General features: G+C 23.7%; 1 protein-coding gene across 1 annotated transcript in view; it reads right to left on the bottom strand.

Annotated features, from left to right (window-relative positions):
• LOC105359496 (Inositol 1,4,5,-trisphosphate receptor) overlaps positions 1-18,693 on the bottom strand; it is a gene marked incomplete at its 3' end in the record, with an annotated part of 56,989 nt that overhangs the window by 35,351 nt on the left and 2,945 nt on the right. Inside the window, exon 2 of the mRNA XM_011496110.1 lies at positions 10,670-10,844. Coding sequence (XP_011494412.1) covers positions 10,670-10,767 — 98 coding nt within the window. The remainder of the gene's footprint in view (positions 1-10,669; positions 10,845-18,693) is intronic.

Raw genomic sequence — 18,693 nt, 5'->3', positions numbered from 1 at the left:
CAATCGATAGAACTATTCATCTTACAACAGTTTATTGTTTGTCAAATTCATAAAATTTTTATAGAAATTTTTTTCTTCTTCTCTTTCTTTAATTAATTTTTACGATTAAATGGTTTGTGTATAAAAAATCACTACACTCTTATATTCAACATGTGAATAAAAATTAATTTTTTTTCTCATAAAATTAAAACAAGATCTATAATATTAATTTCCTATATCTCATCTATATGCGGCTTAAAAAATTAAATTGGTGGCAAAATATAAATTTTGAACATTTTTGGCTTAATAACTGTTTCAGAAGAAGAAAAAACTGAAATATTTTTATAATTGCTCAAATAAAATGTCCAATGCATTTGACCGATTAAAAGACTATACAGTAGTATAATTGAAATGAAATACTTTTTCAAATTAAATGTTATTTATTATTATTTAAAATTAATTGGGTATTCATTATCTTTTAACAAAATTTCTTTAAACATTATAATATCATAGTGTTTAATAATTAATTAGCTTCAACAATGAACCGGATTAATTCAATTACACTTGTGAGTTCTATAAAATGCAAATGATTATTAAATATTTAGCACTGATAAAATGATCGTAATATAATAAAATGGATTATAATTTTTAATAGAATGAATTGTTAAGTTTAAAATTAACTGTCAACGTGACATTAATATTATTATATTTTTTGTTAATTATTCGGTACATAATTTCTAATAAATGAGCATAGAAAGTTTCTTATATCAAATTCATGTAATATTGAACGCCATTATGAAAACAGTAAGTTATTGCTTACAAATCAAATCGAGAACTTATTTTAATGCACATAATTGCTTAATGGCATCGATATTAAGTTAATACGTATTTACATGAAAATGTACATAAATAATTATTTGCTATTTACTCTTACAAATTAATTAAACAATCTATTGAGAATTTTCGTTACAAAAAATACTGTACTGCAAAATAATACATAAACATACTTAATGCACATACAATTAATAATTATTTTGCATGATGAAAAATAGAACATTTATTTTAGGTTTAAAATATCTATAACTATTACACTCAACTATTATTATATGTTAATAGAAATTGAGCACTCGTTGACCATCTATTTTAGTTTCTATCTTGTTAATTAATATCAGTATTAATTTACAATATATCAATGAGCTGTAAATGAACGAAATAAATTATTGGCAAAAAAATTAATACCAACTATATATCGCTTATCATTAACTGTTATGAACATTAAAATTTTTTTGCAATTAATAGATAAGAAATTATAAAGAATGAATAATTATATCATGACGACAACATACAACATAAGATATATTATGAATTAAATGTTACTAAAATAAATACACTCTTAAGAAATATTTAACTATATATATATATATATATATATATATATATATTCATTATGAATAATATGAATTGGATGATAAAAAAATCTAACAATTTTAAAAGACAAAAATCCGCCGTTCAACAAATGCGAATGAAAGATTATGCTATAAGAATAATTTACATTTATAAAATGACGTTAAAAATCGTCTGCCCTTCGATCCCTTTCACACACAACACTGTCCACACATAGGTACGGGCGCAAGCTCGCGTTTTCTCTCCCAGTTTGCATTTCTTAGTAGGCACCGGAAGTAAGGCGGAAGGAAGTTGGCAATTCGAATCCGCGCCATGGCGTCAACTACTGCATTGTGAAGATTTACCGAGCGTATCGTTTGATTTTCTTTCTCAGTGTAACTTTGATCTATCTTTAGATATCGAATTTCATAAATTTATTATTGAATACCTTAGAAAATCATCATTTATAAATACTTGGAGAATGCGGTTTTCAAGATTTATCGTATTTACACAAAATTAAGATTAGGCGGAGATTATTTATTCATAAAAAATACTTAATTTTAAGGTCGCAAGTATATCCGTAGAATATAAATTGTGTGGATTAAAGAAAAGATTAATATCTGTCCTCGTCGGAATGGCACTCGTCAGAATCTTTATTTAAAATTTTATGAACTAAAATATTTGCAAGCAGCAATTTTACGAAAATACTTATTCGTTTATCGTTGTTTTAAATATAGTTATTTTATATAACAATGAAAGAATTTATAATTTCAAACGATTCGATTTAGAATTTATGACTATATTCTGAACTTTAATGAGTACTCGTCGTATTTTTAATTAGCTGATTATTATTAAGTTTATTGCCACAGTCTTCTATTAAATACAATTGATATTCTCGTGCATTTCACCAATTTTTAACTTTAGAATTTTGCTCGTTTAAAAATAGAAATCCATGGTATATGTAACTTGATTTTATGAATATTTCAATAAAATATGACGTAAATGAAAATAACGATTTTATCGATGCATTTATTTTTATTGCTAAAAATATTTATAGTATATTTGTATGATAAACTACCCTAAACTAAAAGCATCGATATAATTTACTAAAAAATTTTTTAACTGCGAATTTGTATACAATATTTAATTAGAGCAATTTACCAAACATGCAAAAGAATTATATTCCAACTGAATATCCAGTATAGGAATATTTTATATTTACACCCGTCACCTTAAAATGCACTGAAGGTCAAAATTAAAATTATTGATGATTTCTATTTAAAAATACTTTCAATAACTTAAATGGAATACTTTATATTGGTGATTTATTCATATAAAAAGTGCATAATTATTTAACAATTACATTAAGATTAAGAGGATATGGGTAATCGTTAGTATTTGCAAGTATTTATTGAAAATATATTCATAAAGTAAATACAATTAATTTGCAGTAATAATATTCATGTCTTATATTAAATATTTACTCCATTATGACATAAAAATTCATATATATATATATATATATATATATATATATATATAATATAATCGTTTACTTTTGAGAAATTATAATGGATCCAATTCATTTCATTTCTTGTTTTTTTTTTTCATTAATATTCTAACGATTCATTCCCTTAACGTAATATAATTCATTTTCTTAATGCTAATATTCATAATACATATCATTAAACTGCAATTCATTAACATATACAACTTATTAATTAATTTATTAGTTATTTAAAAAAAAAACGACTAAAATTAAATGTTATAATCGCATTATCATTATATACAACATTTGTGTTTTGAATACCAATACAAATATTTTCGTCTTTTAATATACTGAAAGTAAAATCAACAAAACATTATCTATTTCTCGCTTTATTATTATTAATATTATTATTATGTGCTATATGTCTGAAATCGAATTTTGTTAATTCACATATTTTTTTGTCTTTATTTTATTTAAAAAATTTCGAATTATTTAACAATATCAATTCAAGTGATTGTGATATAATTTCCCACTCTAATAACAATTAATTTATTATTGATATATATTTATAATAAATAAATGATTATTAATCAAAGCATATTGATACTAAATACTTATTTGATTTTAATGATCAACAATTTGTCTGACACTTGAATAATAAATATATCAAATTATTTTCTAAATAATAATGTAAATAATTATTTGAAAACAGATTACTATTTTATTTAATGGGTCTTAGAAAATAAATATTTGAATTCAAATATAATTTACTAATACAATAAATTATAAAGTTTAATCAAATTTACTACTATTTACGTTTATAAAAACCTACATTAAATTTAATAAATTTTTCCGACACGAATGTAATCAAAGATATAAATATACTCTGACAATTATAGCTCCTACATTAAGAAACATTGATACCAAACCTTATCTATAATACCGAGTTATAAAACATAATACCATAAACACATTTCTTAAGATGAGAAACTTTTAGTACATAAAAATTATAAATCATATGTACTTTTACAAATCAGATAAGGCTCGAGATGGCTCATTCACTATTATTCATTAATAACTCTTAAATAATTGATTACCATTAAAATTTAGTGTTGAATTAGTGGTAAATAGTTGAGAATGCTTTAGCATTTATTATTTGCAATTATTGTTAATATTTGTGGTAAATAAAGCTAAGGTAATAGATTAAGTACCAAACTGTAAATAACTAATTTTACCGCATTGTATTAGTTACGGTTTTTATGGAAATCATATACCTATAAATGTTTTTTTTTTTTTTTTTTTTTTAAATATATCTCTGGAATATCATTGAATTACCGATGAATTTGCGAAAAAGTTGAGGTAACAGCAAAACTTACGTACCGTTAATTACTATATAAATTAAAACTAAAGAAAGAGATAATTAGTGATGAATGGACCATAGAAACAATAATTATGAGCTGTCTGATTTACAAAGATCAGAATAAAATAATTAAAGGAACAACGACTGGATAATGACAGGAGCGTGTTTATTGGCTTGTCAACGATTCGCGCAATGAGAAAGATTCAATAAATTTATCTGTGCCAATAAATTATCTGCTCCTCTTTTAACACGTGATTAAGTTCGACCAATTAAGCAAATGCTTTGCAATCATAGTAAAATAAATTTGCACTATATACATTGAACTATTTTATTACAAATAATTTGCTTGCGTTGATATATGTTTATTCGCATGTAGGGGCATCATTCATATACACATCTACTAAAAATTATTTCAATTACCATACAAATTATTTTATACTAATTGTAATAAGTTAGATGACATTGTATAAATAAATGTTTTACTATATTCAAATTTTTACTTTCATAATATAAATATCGCAATATAAATATTTACTTATTGTTTCTTAATATGCAAATTTTGACTAGAAGTGGAATAATACAGTTCTTCTTAATTTTATAATTTATAATTAAAAAATTATTGATGTAGAATTTGTTAGCTTCTTTTACTATTTATGTATGATTTGTTAGAAATATGGACAATGAAGCTTACGTTTATCATAATATTATTAACATTATGATTAAATAATACCACCAATTAATATCACCGTTGTAAACAATAACTAAAATTATTGTGAAACAAATTCAAACTATTACAATTATTATATGACGGTGATAAAAAATTCAGCTTTACGATTACAAACCAATTTCTTTCAAATTGTATTTTATTTTATTAAAGCTTCCAAAAAGTCTTATAATTATGATTTTACTATATAATTCAATTTTACTTAAAAATCATGTTTAAAAATTCTCTATACATAAATTGATAAACATTTTTATATCGATTAAGAAAATTTTATTTCATTCTAAATCGATTATTAATCAAGATTAAGGAAATCTAAGGAAGACTAAGGCGATATCAAATACCACTATTTTCTCTCAACAATCTGTAATTGTTTGACATAGTTATCAACTCGAATATATATATAAAAAAAAATATACAGTTTAGAAAAATTTTATATAATGTTTTATATATTTTATGTAATTTTATATATTTATATAAGAAACATTTCAAATTTTGTCGATTTAGTTGCAGATGAAATTTTGTATACGAATATATACAAAATATTTCATCGCTACATGTATTTGTATTAAAATAGAGCAAATATTATTACTAAACAAATTTACATACAATACGATAAAAAATCTAAATCTTTAATTATAATGATAACGCAACGTATTTCAAAACCAACTATTAAAAATCCCTTACGTAAAAAATATATTTGTTATTACATTAATAATAATATTATGCGTAAACAATTTTCATTTGTTTAATGCAAAAAACTATTTTTATTTCTATCTCATAAGCGTTTATGAAATTGAATTTATTAAAAAAAAAAAAGAAGACATTTATAAACGAAAATGCCAATTAATTTTAATTATTTCAAGGAGTTTATATAGGTCACATGATATGATAAAAACACGATAAAAAATATAGAATTTAAAAAATTTCAAGACTTTTTTCAAATAAAATCTCAAATATTTTCACTGTCAAAATAATATTAATTAATATTCGTGAATTAAATAGAATAGCGATTCTTGTATCAAAATTTGTTTTATGAAATTTATCATCTGAATTTAATCGGGCAAATGACATGTTTGACGTGTTGAAAAAATGAAGACTTGAAAATTACATAGCTTTAATAATATTTTGAAAAATAACTACAAACTCAGTAGAAAACGTTCTTCGTTATTTGAATTAATCATAAATAAGTCTAGATTTAAGGTAAGCCAATAAACAATGTATACAAAAATCAAATTTAATGAGATTAAAATTTATTCTATAAATGGACATACGCTATCCTTATTTCTAAATTTTATTAATAAAAAAAAAATTCATAAATATTAATCGATTCTATACAAATATGACAAATATTAATTAGAATTTCATTCAATGATATTTTTCCCCAATTATCAAAATAATCTATCCTTTATTTTTCTGTCTCTTGCTTTATACAATTTAACAATGGAAAATATGCAACGGGATGAAACAAATTTTCATCAATTTATTTATAACCGATAAATAAGTTCAATATATTTGACAATTATAAGATGTACCTTACTTGTAAATGAAATAATAATGAATTTTTAAATTCTGATTATAAATATTTTCTTCGTCAAAAATATATAATTAAATTATTATCGAATCATTCAAGTAAAAAAAAAAATACAATTTTATTTAGGAAATATTATATTATTTAGGAAATATATATATATATATATATATATATATATATATATAGAGAGAGAGAGAGAGAGAGAGAGAGAGAGAGAGAGAGAGAGAGCGAGAGAGACATTATATATCATCAAGAAAATAAATATAAGTTTCCTTCGACACAATCAGTGCAAGATCGGTTTCCATAAAACAACATTCAAAATATTCTAATTGCGTCCTTAAACTTTAACCCCTTAAACCCAGCACCGAAAGAAGATTTCGTATAAATTTTTCGAAATTTATAAATATACATAGGAGATGCAAATAATGGGAGAAGCCAACTAAATAAAAGGGCGAGAAAATAAAAATATGCGAGTAGAGTGTGCACGGTGAACTACAGCTGAAAATAGATTTAGTTTAAAAAGAACTGCTTGAGAGAGAAAGCGAATGTAAATTTGCCGACGGATAGATGATTTTTTGCAGCTATTGACAAACCAAGATAAATTCCTAGGGAATAAAGAATAAGATGAAAAGGAAAGTTGCGCAGAGTTCACAAATTAAAAAAGAACTTATAAATATATGTTGACTATTTATATTATTATATGTATATAGAAATTTATGGTAAAATTCACCGGTTTAACTCCAACTTGGCTGTTTAAAGACACTTTATAAAAAGATAACTGATAAATAAATAATAAAATTATATCGTGGAAAACAATCAAAATTGGAACATAAAAGAATATAAATGTGCATCATTTTCAACAATGTTTTTTTTTTCCGTAGAAAATGCAAATAAAACCGAATATAAAAAAAAATGAAAAAAAAAAATATAAAAAGTAAGGATAGAAACATTGAAAAAATTCAAGTATATGATTAACGTAGAGACATAAAAAAAAAAAGAAAATAAAGTAGAGTCTTGTTATATAATCAAGTCCAACTATATATTTTATTATAATCTTCCTGTTGATTAATAATGTAAGAATTGACGATAATGTTTAAATAAATAATAACTATACCCAAAAATAATAATAGTATAAGTAAATTGTTAAAATAAAGCAACAAAAATTTAACTGTATTTTTCTTCGTCTTTTTCTTGCATTATTAATAATGTGAATATATTACACAAATATATATTTTTATTCATAATGAATCTTAATATGAATACCAGAAAATTCTAGAAAATTTTTATTTCTTAAGTTGCAATATAGAATAGTGAAAATAGGAGTTTATAGTATTGTTAATAATTCCATTAATATTATTCATAATTTTCGATAACTGTACAACATTTCAGCATACATAGGGCCATAATTAAAACAAGAAAATACTTTTATAAAAGTTAGTAATTTATTATTTTACTGCCACCGTATAATAAATAGCACAACTACATTTAAGTAAATTTATTTCTGTTACAAAATAAATGTAAGCAATAAATTTTAGATCTAATTACTATTGCACAGCTTCTTATTATAATTTATGTAATATCGTGTTAAAGTATCAAACACTGTTTCGTGATCAACTAATCAAAGTAAAGTGATTTTTTTAGATTAATTACTGTACCCCCTCCCCTGAAAAAAAAGAAAAAAAGAAAAAATAAAAACAACTACAAAAAACAACTCAGAAATTTCTCCAATAAAATCTAGAGTCCAATTTCCAGTAATTGAACGGCTGCTTGCAAATGCTCGTGTTAAGCGTAACGAATTATGCGACTTGCATTTATGCAATCGTCTAAAGTATTAACAAATCCGTAATTTGTATTCTCGACGAGAGAGGGGGATAGAGAGGGGGATATACTCTATATATATATATATATATATATATATATATATATATATATATATATATATATATATATAGAGAGAGAGAGAGAGAGAGAGAGAGAGAGAGAGAGAGAGGGGCACACGGCGGCGGCGACGGCGACGGCGGCGGCCGATGACCTATTTTTACGTTAAAGGTCGGCGCGCGTGTCTTTGTAAACCGAGCGCCGCTCGTTATCGCGTTAATAAAGCTAGAAGGATGAATCCGAGAGCAAGTGACTGCTGCGTTTCTTTTACCAACACCTTTTTCCTTCTGTAAAGCGAACGGTGGCGTACGCTTTTTAATGCACGCTCTCGTTGCATGTGTAAATTCCCTTGACAAATGTCCTTAATATTCGAATGAGGCGCTGGGGATGTATGCTAAGATAAACGTTTGTTTTTCTTTCTTATTTAATACGGCTAGGCGAGATAGCCTCGCATTTCAATTTCTTAGTTCTAAATCATTCATTTAGTATATCCATAATGTATGAAACAACGTAGCTATCCATACATCTATCGCTGAATACCAAGCAATTTATTACTTTTGAAATCTGATTCTAAAATGTTTCTAATGAATTCTTAATACAAAAATACAAAAATACGAAGATTTATAAAGTTTTTTTAATTTAAAAATGTAGTTGATATTCCTCGCATATTTTTTCTTTTAATAATAAACTTAATTTTATCCATTCTTTAATTTCTGATGCTATCATCATATAGAGTAAATTTTTTATTATAAAATTGTCTTAATTCGTTTATAAAGGTTTATTATGTTAAAAAAAAAATATTACTTCTACTCGTTTAAAGAAATCAGTCAAATCGTTAACAAACATTTACAATATATAAAATACTTTAACGCCCTATACGTATAATAATAGCAAAACATTTATTAAATACAAATTTCGTTAATCACTTTACAGAAATTATATTATTAATAAAAAAAAAAATAATAAAACAAATTTCTTATAAAAATTTTTTAAGTTATATATATATACAATATTCTATTAGTGATTATAATCATTTATACAATAATCGTGAAGAATATAATTGTTATTAATTAATTTTTTTAATGTCCCCAACAAATGTACAAGCATAAGTGTTGTATAAAGCCACAAGTAAATACTTTTTTATATAATTTTTTTTTATATTAGTAATTTATATTATTTTCTATTATGCTTATATATTTTAAATTATTATTTTTGTTATATACCATCTGAATTTCAAACGATTACTTGAAGGGAAAGTTTCACACTAAAAAATTGCCCCCAATATTATTGTCAAACTACATAATTAATTATTTCATCATTTCAATTAGAACACGTTTAATTCCATATCACGAAACCTGCAATGTCGGTATATCACTAACGACGTGATCAATCACATTCCGACATGTATTTAATCATACTAAAAATCAGATTTTATCCATGTTTTTTTATAATAATTATTTAAATTTTACTATTATATAATTAAATATTTAAATATTTTAGACAAAATAAAATATAGAGAAATAGAAAATATATATATATATATATATATATATATGACATTATTTCTAATACATGAATACTAAAACTAATTAATCAAATTCATTTGATATATCACTATGACGTGCACTTCACAGCTTTAGGATTATTTTAAGATTTATTAATCTGATTTAATTGCAATATTTTATGTATTGCATTACCGTTATTATAATCGGTTCAATTTTTCGATTTCCAAAATAATGTATTGCTTAAGATTTTTTTTTTAAATAAATCTACTTTTAATGTAAATAAAATCAATGTCAATTCAAAATCTGTCATTTGATTGTAATACAACGGGCAATTGATTCTTATTAAACTGTTTATCACAATAGCCAATGTTGTTGCATGTTTTTTTCATTTTTTTTTTTTTTTATTCTTTTTAAAAAACTGATAAAAGTCATCTACGACATTAAAAGAAAGGAATAAAATACTGACTCGTTTGTTTAGGTATAAAAAAAAAATAATAATTAAAAATTAAATGTAAATTTCATCTATAATTTTCAATTTGCTAATCCGTACTATGATTATGTATATTTAGAAGTAATATGTATTACGTATTGAAAATATTTCAATAAATCGGCAATTTTAAAAGAATTTTTGACAGATTTTCCACACTACCTCGAAACTTCAAAAAACAAAAGAAATTTATAGAGAATATAATAAGAATTTTTTAAAGTCTTGAGTTTTATCTCGACATTTACCACCAATTCTCGTTAATTTTTGCAGCCGGATTTGCAAAGTAAGCTGTTCCATTATTTTAAATAAGTTTTCAAGAAGAAAATTTCTCACCCAAGCGTCGAGAGGAAACCAGATGCATTCCCCTCGGCGTAGAGGCTCACGATATCGCCAAGATGGAGGAAACTTGCCGATCCTAGGATCTCACCCATCTTGATTCAGTTTCGGTGAATCTCCTCGCGTCGATCTTTATTCACGATCACACATGACTGCAACTAATGCTGATCTTCTGTAATAAAAAGATAATATTTTTTAAAAATGGAAAGTATAAAGATTGGAATTATTTTCTATGCACACATTTAGAAAAAGCTCAATTTTAAGTTTAAGCTTTAGAGCTTTTTAAGCTAAACACCTTTTATTTTCACTTAATTCTTAATACAATAAGCTGATACAATTATTATTGATTTAAAAAAGTATTTGAATAATATGAATAATAATGATTCATCAAACCCATTAAGATACTATGAAGCTTTCGCTAAGATTGATAAAAAAAAAAAATTCAAAACTATTTTAACGTGTTCAATTATATATTGAGTTCTTTATGTTGCAAAAAAAAATTAAAATACAATGTAATAAATTTCCCTAAGACGTATTTTTTATTCTCATTTTTCGAATGTTCATAAATTTCAATGAAATTAAGAGAGAATTTAATTAATATTTCATCAGGTAAAGTCAAGAGTATAAATTAGCTAGACTTTAATAATCTTAAAAATAAAGTGGATACTTTATAAAAATGTTTTTCAAATTATCTTACTAATCGTACTCATATTAAACTAATATTTTGTCAAAAACGTTGTATTAACAACAACACAAAATACGAGATGTGCAATAAAGTTAGATTTGAAATATCCTTTTCGATCTAAGATTATCTAACAGATATCTTTTCAATGTATATCCAAGTTGAATTGTCACACGAGCAGAACAATACATCAAGAAAACGTGAAAATAATTATAAGAAGAACATTGTGCAAAAGATAAATTATCCCGTTCTTTGTATCTTTCACGGTTGGAAATCGTTTATTTTAAAACATTGTCTGTTCAAATATTCAATTTTAACACTGCGTGTGCATGTGTGCACGTGTGTGTATGCGTAGGACATTAATTATTTTTTATCTAAACACGGAGTCACAAATAATACTAATCGAAAAATACAAATTATTCAAAGCCTTTCCACATTTATAACGTTGCATAAAAGCTTATGTACTTATAAATTTAAATTTAAAATTTTTTTAAATAATTTTGTAATTCAGTTTTATAAGATGTTCTAACTAAATGAACAAATTTCTATTCAATAACATAAGATTCTGAATTTATCATTTTATAATATTATTTTAACTTTCGTTGCTTTTAGGAAATATGACCGTAGAGTTTCTTATTATACTACAATAAACTATAAAATATTTTAATGGAATTACGTACGTGATCTATTGAAATTTGTAGGCAAACAACTAAATCATTTTAAATACAGAAATCGGTCAGTGTATTATAGTTACGTCTTCCATTCTGTAAATGATCAATAAACAGGTTTAAGGCATTTGACATTGATGTTGACTGTGGAATCAATAGAAATGATTTTACATTTGATCGCAAATACATTCTTTAATGTTGCTCAATCGTTTATGCCAACTAAATGATATATATTTACATTGAAAAGAAAATAAGCACTTTTGTTAAGCTATTAAACTTTATATCAATTTGATCCATATATGTTATTTAAAATACTATAAACAACCATTGGAATATTAGAAATTTAATTTTTATCACATTGGAGCTTCGATTAAAATATGAACTACCTAATAAGAGTAAACATTTTTTCAATTTACGATAAATATTTGCTTATTATATATACTATTATATATACATTGATCAAATAAAATAAATTATTAGCATTGAATAAAATACATGATTTACGCGTAACGACAAGAGACGTATGAAAAAAATATCGAAGAATCCGTTTGTCATACAACTCACAGATATATCTAATTACAATTGCACAGAATAAGTCTACACAGATATTACATTTTATACTAAAGACTCAACATAATATAGATGACTATCTAACTGTATTATGATCTAGCTTAACCTATACGAAAAACCTCTTACTTTTTATCATATATGTAATCATGTGCTTGCGAGAGTCGTGTATTTCTTTTGAGATTAACGAAGATATATTTAAGTAGATTACTATTTTTAGGACCCTTATAGCATATCAATACTTCTTGTTGATACTATTTCAATCCCTTTATATATGCAAGAATTATATATATATATATATATATATAAAGTTATATTTATAAACGAACAATTATTGCTTTGAATATATAGGTAATATTTGTACTTAAAATTTAACAAAAAAAAAAAAAAAAAGATAATACATAATTATTAATAATAATATAAAATAAGATTATCATCGTATGTCGATATAAGAAACGAGTGTATTTAAGGGGCATATTAACATTTAAAACAATTATTTAAAATTGTATGTAACATAATTAACGTAATACATAAGTTACTACATTTTATCGTATTACGAACTTTATATTAAAAAATGTAAACATATGAATACAGATAGCGATAAGAAAGGAATTTTTACTACGCAATAGGATAATGATTTAAAGGGGTAAAAAGGTGTAAAAAGTGCTTATGACAACAAACAAATCCATTTTAAAATAAGTGAGATTTGTAAACGATACCAGATATAACAATTTTATGGACGCATATAACTACATGAAATCGAAACACAATTCATATATAAGTTTGACAAATATTCAATTGTTCTCAAACAAATTTACAAAATATAAGATCATCGTATAATACGTATTTTTCTTTTATTTACATCATGAAGTTTTATTTATAGTTCATATTCCTTAAACGTGATTTTATATTATTTTTCTGAATAATAATATTTACTAAATTAATAATACATATTTTGTAAATAACAAACACCTTAATGTTCATTAAAGTTGAATAAATATTCGATTATAAATGAGACAAAAAATTTGTCATCTATTCTTTTCTCAATAATAATAACAACAACAACAACAATAATAATAATAATAATAATAATAATAAATAAATAAATAAATAAATAAATAAAATTAAGAGCATAGATTTTTAACTAAATTATAACTAAACTAAATATACACTACATGCATAAAAGAATGGATGGATCCTCGTAATTATACTTTTACTTTTAATCTTCGAATTTCAAAATATCTTACTTGGACTATATATTTTTGGATTATACGCACGCACACAAGCGCGCGTGCGTGTGTGATAAAGTGTACTAAAATTAGGAAACAAAAAATTTTTAAAAAATCTCTAATAAATTCAGTGGTGAATAATATCTTATTGTCATTGTACTTATCAATACGATTTAATGTTTTATAAGTAAAGAAAATTCCCCCTTAACAATCCAGGGGTACTATTACGAATATCCAAATGAATTAATTTAGCACGGATATAAATACCTATAAATCTGTATCTGTGTGAAAAAAAAAAAAATTGATTAACAAGCATCAGCAATTACAATTACAAAGCAATCCGAATCGGAATCCGCGTAGCCACGACTGTCAGGCACACGACCCAATTAAAGTATTATACTTGGCCGCTAAATGCGTGCCTCGCGATGCATTAAAACGAGTCGCAATATCTCGCATCTCTCGGGTATATCAGATTTTCCGGGATTCTCTCCAGAAAGTCGTCGCGCACGCTATCAATTTTCTCGAGTTTCGGTCTCGCGCTACATACGGAAAGGTTGATTCTTTTTAGAAATGCTTTGCACTCACTCGTTTGCATATAACAAAAGTTTTTCTCCCGCTTAGCTTTACACGTATGTGCATCTATAAATATACGATGAGAGCTGTTAAATATCACACCTACATGTTATATCGTGCCTAACAATGCTCTATAAAGATAATGTATCAGTTTTTCATTTTATCTAAAATGTTTGAAATTATGAACTATTGATCTTATTATAATGCTTTTATTAAGGTATTGGATATGTAGTTCTGACCATTCTTATTTAAAAAATGGATGAACAAAGTAATTGCCAATATGTTACTTCTTCTTTTTTTTTTCCCCATTATAAAACGTAATATTATAAAATGTGAAAAATAAAATATCAAATAATTCAAAGGTAACTCGGATAGTTATGGAGAATTATTTGGGAATTGTTTCAATTTAAAACTAGATAAAATTCTTTTAAACGCTTGCATAAAAATTAGATATTTTGAATATTTTTAATAGGCTGTGGCAGCCACATTTGGTATTTGTTCATAATATTTTTAAAGTGATTCGATAAATAATGACAGCAATATTTGTATAATGACAAAACGTTAATATGATAAGTAAAAATTAAATGGCTTATCTAACGAATATATTGCCATTATAAAATGCTTATAGGAGAAAATTTAATGTAACATTCTCTCATGTAATAAGAAATTGATACAATGAGTGTCATTAATATTTGCTGCAGACGTTTCTCAATAGATTGCGTTGCTGAATTATAATAAGTTACATGTTAATGAAGCCGGAATTTGAAAAAATAGACTTAATTCCGTTAATATATGTAATACTTAATACTTCATACATAATACTTAATAATCGAAAGACATACTTTGAATTTATTTATATGTGGTTGCATAAAGTAGCCATATTTCCAATGGAAATTTTTTCCAAAATTACAATTTCTAATTTATACAGCACTTTTGCACTATCTCATCTCTTCAAATTCAAAATATAAATATGTACATATTCAAACTTTTGCAAATAAATTGAATATTGTATAATTTTTATTCATTGTTATTATAACCCAAAAAAGTATACTAAAAATAACGTCGTTTCTGAAAATCTCCAAACTTACTCATCTTAAAATATTCAATTAATGAGAATTATAATATTTTAATTAAATAGTTTTTTACGCCAATTAAAAAAAGACTTATTTTAACTGTATTTGGACAATGTTTCTTATTTACTTTTATGATAACTTTTATACTTTAATGAGACTTACTGCGATTTAATTGTTGACGGGGCTATGAACAACACTATTATTGCAATATATTGCTATTAAAATATGCAATTTATCGAAAACATTGATTCTTATATTAAATAATATTTCTTTTCAAGGAATTGACTATATAATCAATGACAACTTATTGTGAATATAATTTTAATATAGTTTTACGAAGATCGCAGCATCTTTCAGAATATACATTTGAACAATTACCGCAAAACCACATAAAAGTTCGCTTTATTCGAAGATATTTTGCACGAGATAAGAACGATCAATAGCATGACCAAGAATTTTAATAGGAAAATAAAACGAAACAGCTGCCGCAATCATCCGACATACAAGTACTATTATTTGTTCAACATTCATCAATGCGCATTATATAGACTAATTTACGCGGTCAAATGTATTAAATATTTATTGATTCTTTACCAACATGTATAATGAAAACATTACGGGGTATGTAATAGTTTTTAATTATTTTAATTATCTTAGATACTTATATATATATATATATATATATATATATATATATATTATTTTGATGTTTAATATCATAAATATTCTAGTTTATAAGGAACAATAAATTTCTTAAATTAAATTTTTAAACTAATTATGAAATAATTAAAAAATTAAACATTCTGTTTTTTATAAAATACCGTGAAATAAACATCAAAATCATATTAAAATATCCAATATTGTTATTCAACTTCATTAATTATATGTAAAATAAAATTTTTTTACTCATAAAAAAAAGGCTTATATAATTTTCAAATAGGAATAAAAAATATGAAATAATGTTTAGACGGCTTTATTTATGTAATAATACATTTATCCCTAACAATAAAAAGACATTCAACATGTTTTGTCTTTTGTTATAACGAGTATATTAAACGAAATGATAAAATATGTGTGTGACCCAGCGTTCACTTAAATATTCGACACTAATGAACTCAATGATCACTTACTTGATCATTCTTGACTAATGTAAAATTTATTAATTAAAAATTTTTTTAATATTCTAATATGAAGTAGAGTATAATAGTTATTATGAAAAAAAGAAGAAGAACTCTTACATAATTATTGGATCTATTTTTATTTAATCGTTTTAGACACTTAATGACAATATATCAATTATTTATAATGGTAAGCGTTAAATAATCAATAATAAATAGTATTTTATTGCTGTAACATTTTTACATTTACTATATTATGAAAATCTATCATATCATCAAAAGAGATGTGAAAATTTAAGAACTGGAACTTAAAAATAACATGTGTGTGTATTTTTTTTTTAAGCAATACATCTTTAGGAATAAAAACAGCTAATTATAATTGTAATATCATTATAAAGATAATATTGGCGGCAAAAATTTATCGTATTAAAAATATTTTTAACAATTTTACGGTATTGATTTATAATGTCTTTTATATTAATGGATTCTAGCAAAGATCTATATTTATTTATCATAAATTTATGTATTATTATTTCAACTATTTATTCATCTGAATATATCAATTAATGAATATATATACCTTTTAAGAATATACCGTAAGTATATTAATACTTAATATTTAATACTAATTAATATTTAATAATATTTAATATTATTTAATTTAATTTAATATCAATCAATACTTAATACTTTTAAGAATATAATATTAATATAAAAATATAACTTTATAATATGTACTTCGTCTATTACAATAATGAACCTTAAACAGCGAAAAAATTAATGAATATTAATAATTAATTTTGCAAGATATTTTTACAAATTTTTAAATTTTCTCAAATTTACATCATATATTCCAATAATATATATTTATAAATAAAAATGTTATCGTATAAAGAAGGTAAAATTAGTTGTATAAAAGAAGAAGAAATAGCTCATAGATCATAATAAAATATGGTTTTTCATTTAAACCGCTTATTATGCAATAAGCATATGCAACTATTGCCGACGAACTATTGCTGTCCTTTCAATATTTGAATTTGTTCTTTTAAGATTCTCGTAATCTTCCGTAAGCTCATTGTTGAGTTGTATGCTCAGAGGTTGAATGCCAGATTGAATAAATCTTTAGATATTTTTTTTTTTATGTAATGAAGTGAATTCACAGATATTTTGTCAAAATGTATTAAAGAATATGTACAAAATACATACAAAATTAATTCTAAAACACACGTTCTACAATACAAAATGTTGCATATTCTTTTAATTTGAAAGTTAGATTTTATTCATCGTTATGTTTATAAGTTGATGAAATTTAATGATAATTAAACTTTACAAAATATTGGTCTACCGATCTACCAAAAATTTTAATTACTTATGAATAAAACACTTTATATTATTTGCATCAATAATCCATTGTTAAATATAAAAATATTAAAGATAATAATTTACTCTTATAATTCCAAACACTATAGTAAGTAATTGATAAAATTGATAAATTTGTGTATATTTACATGTTTTATTGTATAATACTAAATAAATCTGAAATGATAAAAAGTAACTAAAAGTAACAAATGGCAAAATTTACATCTACCTTAGCTAATACAAGTAATTTTATATTATTGGATATATAAGAACTGTAAATTTTCTTACTATAATTTTCCAAACACTTATCACATAAATTATTAACGATATTGTTAATATTTATAATATTGCTGTAGTTATTCACATTAAAAAAAAAAAAAAAAAAAAAAAACTTATTATTAATATAATTAAAAGGTGAATGCAATATATTTACACAATTATCATGATTCATCATATTTATTCACATTAACAAGAAAATGTATAATAGGTCTTAAAACTACAATTGATAGATAAGATAATGATCAATCGTAGGCGTATGAAAATCAGCTTCAAAATCATACAAGTTTTTCGAATATATTATAAAACAATCTTTATAACATTAGAAAAACGCTTATTTTCATATCAGTACTAATTTCATTGAAAATAGTTGGATCATTTAAAATTAATAAATGTATGAAATTACCCAAGATTATATTTGTGTAGCATACAGATCTATAAACCTTTTAATAAAATACTTTTAACCGAACTTATCA

Source organism: Ceratosolen solmsi, unplaced genomic scaffold (assembly GCF_000503995.2).
Source record: "Ceratosolen solmsi marchali unplaced genomic scaffold, CerSol_1.0 scaffold11, whole genome shotgun sequence".
Lineage (NCBI taxonomy): Eukaryota > Metazoa > Arthropoda > Insecta > Hymenoptera > Agaonidae > Ceratosolen > Ceratosolen solmsi.
This window is presented reverse-complemented; position numbering and strand designations above follow the sequence as displayed.